The sequence below is a fragment of the Sphaeroforma arctica genome (genome assembly GCF_001186125.1).
Source record: "Sphaeroforma arctica JP610 unplaced genomic scaffold supercont1.756, whole genome shotgun sequence".
NCBI lineage: Eukaryota > Ichthyosporea > Ichthyophonida > Sphaeroforma > Sphaeroforma arctica.
In genome coordinates this window covers 35,914-43,420 of record NW_014039802.1, presented here as the reverse complement: position 1 = coordinate 43,420, position 7,507 = coordinate 35,914, and the positions used below count along the sequence as shown (strand labels likewise).

The window sequence follows — 7,507 nt, the reverse complement described above, 5'->3', positions numbered from 1 at the left end:
ATACCTATATATTATATATATATATATATATATATATATATATATATATATATATATATATATATATATATATATATATATATATATATATATATCGATAGTGCTCAACCCCGTACCAACTAATAAGCCTTTTGAAAATAATCAAGCCCATACCAATTAAAATACGTATTCAAACTACCCAAATCCATTCCAATTAATATACAAATAAAAATGTTCAATCCCATACTAATTGGTATACATATTAATACTGCTCAACGCCGTACAAGTGAAAACATGCACCACCACATGCCAAATAATATACAATTGAAACTACTCAACCCCATACCAATTGATAAACATATTGAAACTACCGAAACCCATATTAAATGATATCCATATTCAAACTACTCAACTCCATACCAATGAATATACATATCAATTCTGCTCAACGCCAGACAGATTAATACACATATCAACTCTACGTAAACCCATGCCAATTAGCATTCAATTAAAACTATACGCATACTTTTCCCGCTCAACTCCATATATATTAATACACTCATAGGAATTAATACACGTATTAATACTGCTCAACGCCATATCAGCTTATATACCTATTGAACTAAGCAACCCCATACCAATTAATGAACATATTAAAATACTGTTCAACGCCAGACAAATTATTACACATAAATTTTACTCAACCCCATACCAAATAATACACATATTGAAACTACTCAACCTCATACAAATTAATATACATATTGAAACTACCCAAACCCATTCCAATTAATATACATATTAAAGCTACTCAACCATATACCAAACAATACACATACCAATACTGCACAATCCCATACAAATAATGTACATATTAAAAGTACTCAATCCTATACCAATTAATACAATACTACCAAAGTTCATACCAATTAAAATACTTATTAAAACTAGTCGACCCCATACCAATTAATATACATTTTAATACTGGTAAACACCATACCAATTAATATACTTATTCATACTGCTCAACGCCATACAAATTAGTACACATATTTATTCTGTTATACATTTTCCAAATTAATATAGAATTAAATAAAACTATTCAACCCCACACCAATTAATAAACTTATTAATATTGCTCAACGCCATACACAATAACACACAATAAAACTGCTCAGCCCCATGCTAATTAATATACATATTGAAACTACCCAAACCCATACCAATAAATATACATATGAAAACTACTCAACGCTATACCAATTAATATATGTATTAATACTGCTCGAGGTCATACAAATTAGTTTTTATATTAATTCTGCTCAACCCCATACCAATTAATATACAATTAAAACTACTCAACGCCATATCAGTTAATAAACCTAGTATTACTGCTCAATGACAATTAATACACATCAATACTCCTCAACCCCGTACCAATTAATACACATTAACTCTGCATAACCATATACCAATTAATATACTATCAAAACTATTTAACCCCATACCAATTAATATACATATCAATATTGCTCAACCCCATGCCAATATATATATACATAATCAATACTGTTCAATACCATACAAAGTAATAAACTTATTAATTCTGTTCAACCCATATCAATTAATATACATGTTAAGCATACTCAACCCCATACCAATAAATATAAATACATATTGAAACTACCCAAACCCATACCAACTAATATACAAATTATAAACCTACTCAACCCCATACTAATCAACATATATATCGAAACTACCAAACCCATACCAATTAATATACATATGATAACTACCCAACGCCATACCAAATAATATGCATATTAATGCTGCTCAACACCATACCAATTAATATACATATTAATACTGCGCAACGCCATACAAATAATAATACTCTTATTAATTCTGCTCAACCCCTTACCAATTAATATACATATTTATACGCTCAATGCCATACAAATTAATAAAACTAATCAATCCCACACCAATTAATAAACATATTACTGTTCAACGCCATACAAAACTATACACATATTAATTATGCTCAACATATTAATATACATATTAAAACTACACAACCTCATACCATTGAATGCATATATTAATGCTGCTCAACCCCGTATCAAGTAATATACACATTAAAACTACTCAACCCCATACGAATTAATATATATAATTAATACTTTTCAACGCCATACAAATCAATACACGTTAATTCTGCTCAACCCCATACCAATTAATACACATAGTAAAACTGCTTAACCCCATACAAATTAATGTACACATTAAAACTGCTCAACCCCTCACCAGTTGATGTATCACAGCTTACGAATCGGTGCACGCATAAACTGTCATATACACCCGTTAGTGCACTGGCCCAACGGGTGTCGCACATATGAAGGGTTGTGTAGTGCGTCATAGGCACATACACGTCATTTATGGAATATCATCAAATGCGTGTGGTACCGTGGTACTAACCACTGTTGTTTCGTATTCGAGTTTGGTTTGTATTGCGCATATGCGGATTGTGTGGTGGGTGTGCAATCGTTCGCGCAAACGGCATGCCACACCCAGTGCGGTGTGCACTCTTGGTGCAAGTAGGTACAGTTTTCTACGAAGGCTTCTACTGGGAAGCATCCATAGCAGCAATAAAGCAGACACAACTCTCGGCCTACCACCACAACCAAAGGCAACACACGCAAGCACAGCACCAGCGAAACAAAGCAGACGGAGACAGTCGGACCTCGACACAAAAAACTCTGAAGCACACCCAGACCAGCTCATGGGCAACACACTCACAAAAGCAAAAGGATTAGATCACATGAAAGCAAAAGGATTAGATCACATGAAAGCAGAAGGATTAGATAACATAGTTTATTATCAATTGTGTTACACTTGCAGATCAGACCCCACCCACCCCACACAGCTACCACACCGGAGAGACGCCCTCTCCACAGCCATCGCAGGTTGCGGTGTGGCGCTGTGACAGCGTCTCTTGTCGCTGTGCTGTTGCTTTATTTGTGTGATAGTTAGAATTTTCAGGTAGCTCTAGCCACAAATTGTGTGGATCCCATATATGCATGTTTGCGCATGGCCTTGTGTGTACTTGCTTGGCCACGCGCCTGACCATCTCCCAACGCATGCAACTAGAGTGGCTGTAGATAAGAGAATACAATCCATCGATGTTGTGGTTGTTTCAGCTCGGACGGGATGTTTTAGATGCGCATCGGATCTACAACAGCTGCTTTTGGGGTCCAAATATCATACGCTCTGCCTGCACGGGAGAGACGACATCAGTGGAGGCAGGTCAGACAACAGGTGACAGCGGCGAGAGAGGGGTTGTAGGTATCACAGACGACACCCGCACCCACCAGGGACAGGCAGAGAGTGTATAACAATTGAACAGCGAGACAAGGCAATACGATAGCTCTGATGAACTATTCAGGCGTACAGGCACATAACAACAACCGAGACTTTGGTTTATGCTACGTACTTAAGCCGGCGTAAAACACGCGAGTATGAAAACATACACACACAAACACACGTATATAATATATATATACCACACAAATCCGGTACAATAAGCCTTTGAACGAACACACACACCTGCTACAATAAGCCGGCGAAGCACATGTAGTGGCCCTTAGCGTCTGCCACGGCCTCCTCGGTCACCTCTGCCTCTGCCACGCGCACCTCGCCCTCGCATTCCTCCGCGTCCACCTCGCATGGCTATAAATAGAATGCACCCAAACCAAAGAATTTAGGACATGGAGGACAATTATTGCGGTGCAGGGTTGTAGGTCATCAGTGTATCACACTTCGTCAGGGTTGTGTAGCAAAAGTAGTACAGAACTTCTCACTGGTCTCATTCTTTTCTCGTGGTATGAAAAATGAGGAATATCTTCAGAAGTGTCAGACTCCATCGGCAATCGGGCCATTAAATGAATCTTATGTAATAATTGAACACATATAACTATACACGCCACTTTAATATATAGCAATGAAGTCACCTAGTTATACACACCACTTTAACATATAAAATTGAACACATAACTGTACACGCCACTTTAATATATAACAATTGAACACATATAACTATACACGCCACTTTAATATATAACAATTGAGCACACATGATTATACACGCCACTTTAGTATATAACAATTGAACACATATGATTGTACACGCCACTTTAATATACAACAATGAACATATATGATATACACGCCACTTTCTAAGGTACACAAGCACATATGAGAACAGCGGAGGCCTCAATCGCACGCATGGACAAAGCAATTAGCTACTCATGTGAGGTTTAATATGTATGTGGTTTGTGACAAAAAAAATTACATAGCATGAGCAGAACATCCCACTTGCCTGATGTACAGAACAGCCCACTTGCGTGATGTACGGTGGGTACATCGACGCACGAGAACAATGCATTGCACGAGTCCCAACAACCATGAACATATGCAAACAGCGTACAAGCACACATACGACTTTAGCTGAAGGCGCATGTGCAGGCAACTCTTCTACACTAACATAGCATACGAAACGTTAGAATGTATCCACACAACCACTAAGATGTATATCCGTGAGTGTGCAACATAACGTACGGGAAACCAGCCCAACACCTCCGTATGCCTATTCCTATTTCTACTACATTTTCCTACTTTCCTGTTCCTATTTCTACTACACTTTCCTACTTTCCTGTTCCTATTTCTACTGCACCTTCCTACTTTCCTGTTCCTATTCCTATTTCTACTACACCTTCCTACTTTCTTATTCCTATTTCTACTTCACCTACCGTTCTCCTTGGCTTTTTTAGTCTTGGTCTTGTATGTGTCGTCTACGAGTAATGTATCTAAGGGCAAGGCATCGGGTAAGATGACATATCGCAGATTGCTGCCACGCACACTGAGGGTCTCCAGGTTAACGGGCTCACGGCCTTTGACAGTCATTTTAACGGCCTTTAAATGGGTGTTCATGCTCACATCCACGCCTGTGATGGTGCCGTTGACGATGGTGCCATTCTTCAGCTCTATTGACACGGACTCGCCGTTGATCTTCTGAAGGAATCTGCACATAAGCCAATACAGACACTGTTATCAGTCAGGAAATGTATAACCGGAGGACTGATAGGAGAACGCATATATACAGTTACTACAAAGAACATACAGAAGCTATCCCTCTGGAACGCATATATACAATTACTACAAAGTACAAACAGAAGCTATCCCTCTGCATCGCATATATAAAATTAATACAAAGTACAAACAGAAGCTATCCCTCTGGAACGCATATATACAATTACTACAAAGAACAAACAGAAGCTATCCCTCTGGAACGCATATATACAACTACTATAAAGTACAGACAGAAGCTATCATTTTGAAACGCATATGTACAACTACTACAAAATATAAACAGAAGCTATCCTTCTGGTGCGTGCATTGAACCACGGAGAAAATGTGTATATGAGGAATGTACTTACATAAAAGTAGTTATACCAATTGCATTTTTAGCTGCGTCCAGATCAATATATCAAGAGATGCAAAACACACATAATGATCTATTTACACAAACACAGACAGACATATATATATATATATATAAATATAGATATACATACATATACATATATATATGCCAGCATGTGCACTATGTACAAATAGAGTTCCACAGAAGTAAATAGACACGCTAATGCAATGACCAGAGTAATTGTAAGGGTTTATATATATATGTATATATACATACATATATACATATATATGCATATATATATACATAAATATATATATCTATAAATACATACACACACACACACATGTATATATATATATACAAAGACAAACACACACACTCAAACACACACACATATATATAGGCATTCATTTCAAAACAAATATAAAAACACAGCAAATTAGAATGAAGCACACGGGTACACGCACACACACACACACACATATATATATGAACAAAATATAGATATATATATTTATATATATATAAATCAGAATATATATACGTACATACATACATACATACATACACATACACACACATATATATATAAATATAAGTATACATAAATATATATATATACATATATATGAATGTACGTATACGAGAAACATACATACATCCATACATACTTATATCTGTACGTATATATATATATGTAAACATATGTATATATATATATATTTATATATATATATATATATTTATATACAAATATATATATATATATATTGTATATATATACTATACTATATATATATATATATATATATATATACACAAAGACAAACACACACACGCACACACACACACACACACATATATATATATATGAAAGCATTCATTTTAAAACAAATATAAAAACACAGCAAAATAAAATGAAACACATGGATAAATGTATAGGTATATGTATATATATATGAACATAATATATATTATATATATATAAATATCAGTATATATATACATATATACATACATACATACATTCATACACACACATACATATATATATACATGTATATATATTTAAACATAAATATATATGAATGTATGTATACGAGAAAAATACATACATTCATACATCCTTATATACATATGTACACACACACACACACACATATATATATATATATACGTATTTATATACAAATATATATGTAAAGCAGCTATAGGTTATTGCGAGAAAACTTAGATGTAGCGCTTTAGTATAATATATATTAATTTGGAGGTATTCCTTGAATTTTCTAAAAACTGAGAACAAAAGCGACTGATCCATTCATAGACATTCTAACTAGTACTAAAACAGATGCTTGTGCGAGACAAACTACAGGGATGTAAGGCATGCGGGCCACTTGGCGAGGTAAACGACACGGTTGTCAAGTAGATCCTATTCCGTAGGCTCAGACATACCTTACTAGTTTCATGGTGACAGGTGTAGTATAATCGAGGTGTGACAAATCCCGGTGAGCCTATTTATCATGTACCCTGTACTTGTGCGCGTGTATGTGTGTAGGTCTGTGTGACGCTACACACCCCGCTCCAGTGTAAACTTATTCTTCTCACGGACACTCTGTATTTTATATTTTAGTAAAGCCGGCACCACACGTTCAGGCTTCAGTGGTTGACCCAAGACCTTCGCTGGCCCTGCTGTCTCACCCATTCACCAGAATGTGGGGCTCTGAATGTCTCCTACGGCTTATCCGGATGTATTTTAAGATTCCTAAAACTTGAACAAATGGGTCTGTTTTGGCCTATTTCGGACAGACTTAAGTTTAATATAAATCGCATATTTCTCTCAGATTGGAATAGATTCCTGGAAAGCATGACTTTAACGAATCAGAGTGTCTGGAATATCTGAGTATCCAATCGTTGGACAATTAGGCGGTCCAATTTACGACATATATTTCTATTTGCGACTTTTCTTTCATTTCCACACAAGAGTATGTGCGTGGCTCATCAAACTCCCTGTCTCTCAGTCTCTCAGACTTCTTCGTTTTC

The 7,507-nt window shown here is 35.8% G+C and overlaps 2 protein-coding genes across 2 annotated transcripts; one reads left to right on the top strand and one right to left on the bottom strand.

Moving 5' to 3' along the window:
* Positions 1-2,500: 2,500 nt before the first annotated feature.
* Positions 2,501-3,260, top strand: SARC_08425 (hypothetical protein; the record flags this gene model as incomplete). Its single annotated transcript, XM_014297603.1, has 1 exon — positions 2,501-3,260. The coding sequence occupies one exon, from the start codon at positions 2,501-2,503 to the stop codon at positions 2,966-2,968; it is 468 nt and encodes a 155-aa protein (XP_014153078.1). The 3' UTR covers positions 2,969-3,260.
* Positions 2,837-7,052, bottom strand: SARC_08424 (hypothetical protein). The gene is made up of 4 exons (XM_014297602.1): positions 6,920-7,052; positions 4,791-5,062; positions 3,589-3,711; positions 2,837-3,256 (listed from the first exon to the last, which is right to left on the bottom strand). Exons 1-3 carry the CDS (start codon positions 6,931-6,933, stop codon positions 3,626-3,628), a joined length of 372 nt encoding a protein of 123 aa, XP_014153077.1. The 5' UTR covers positions 6,934-7,052; the 3' UTR covers positions 2,837-3,256; positions 3,589-3,625.
* Between the last annotated feature and the right edge of the window lie 455 nt (positions 7,053-7,507).

Excerpts from the sequence above, each read along its gene's own strand:
- SARC_08424 (XM_014297602.1), bottom strand. Across the intron at positions 3,712-4,790 it reads TAAAAAAGCCAAGGAGAACG|CCATGCGAGGTGGACGCGGA; the intron begins GTAGGTGAAGTA and ends TTCTATTTATAG.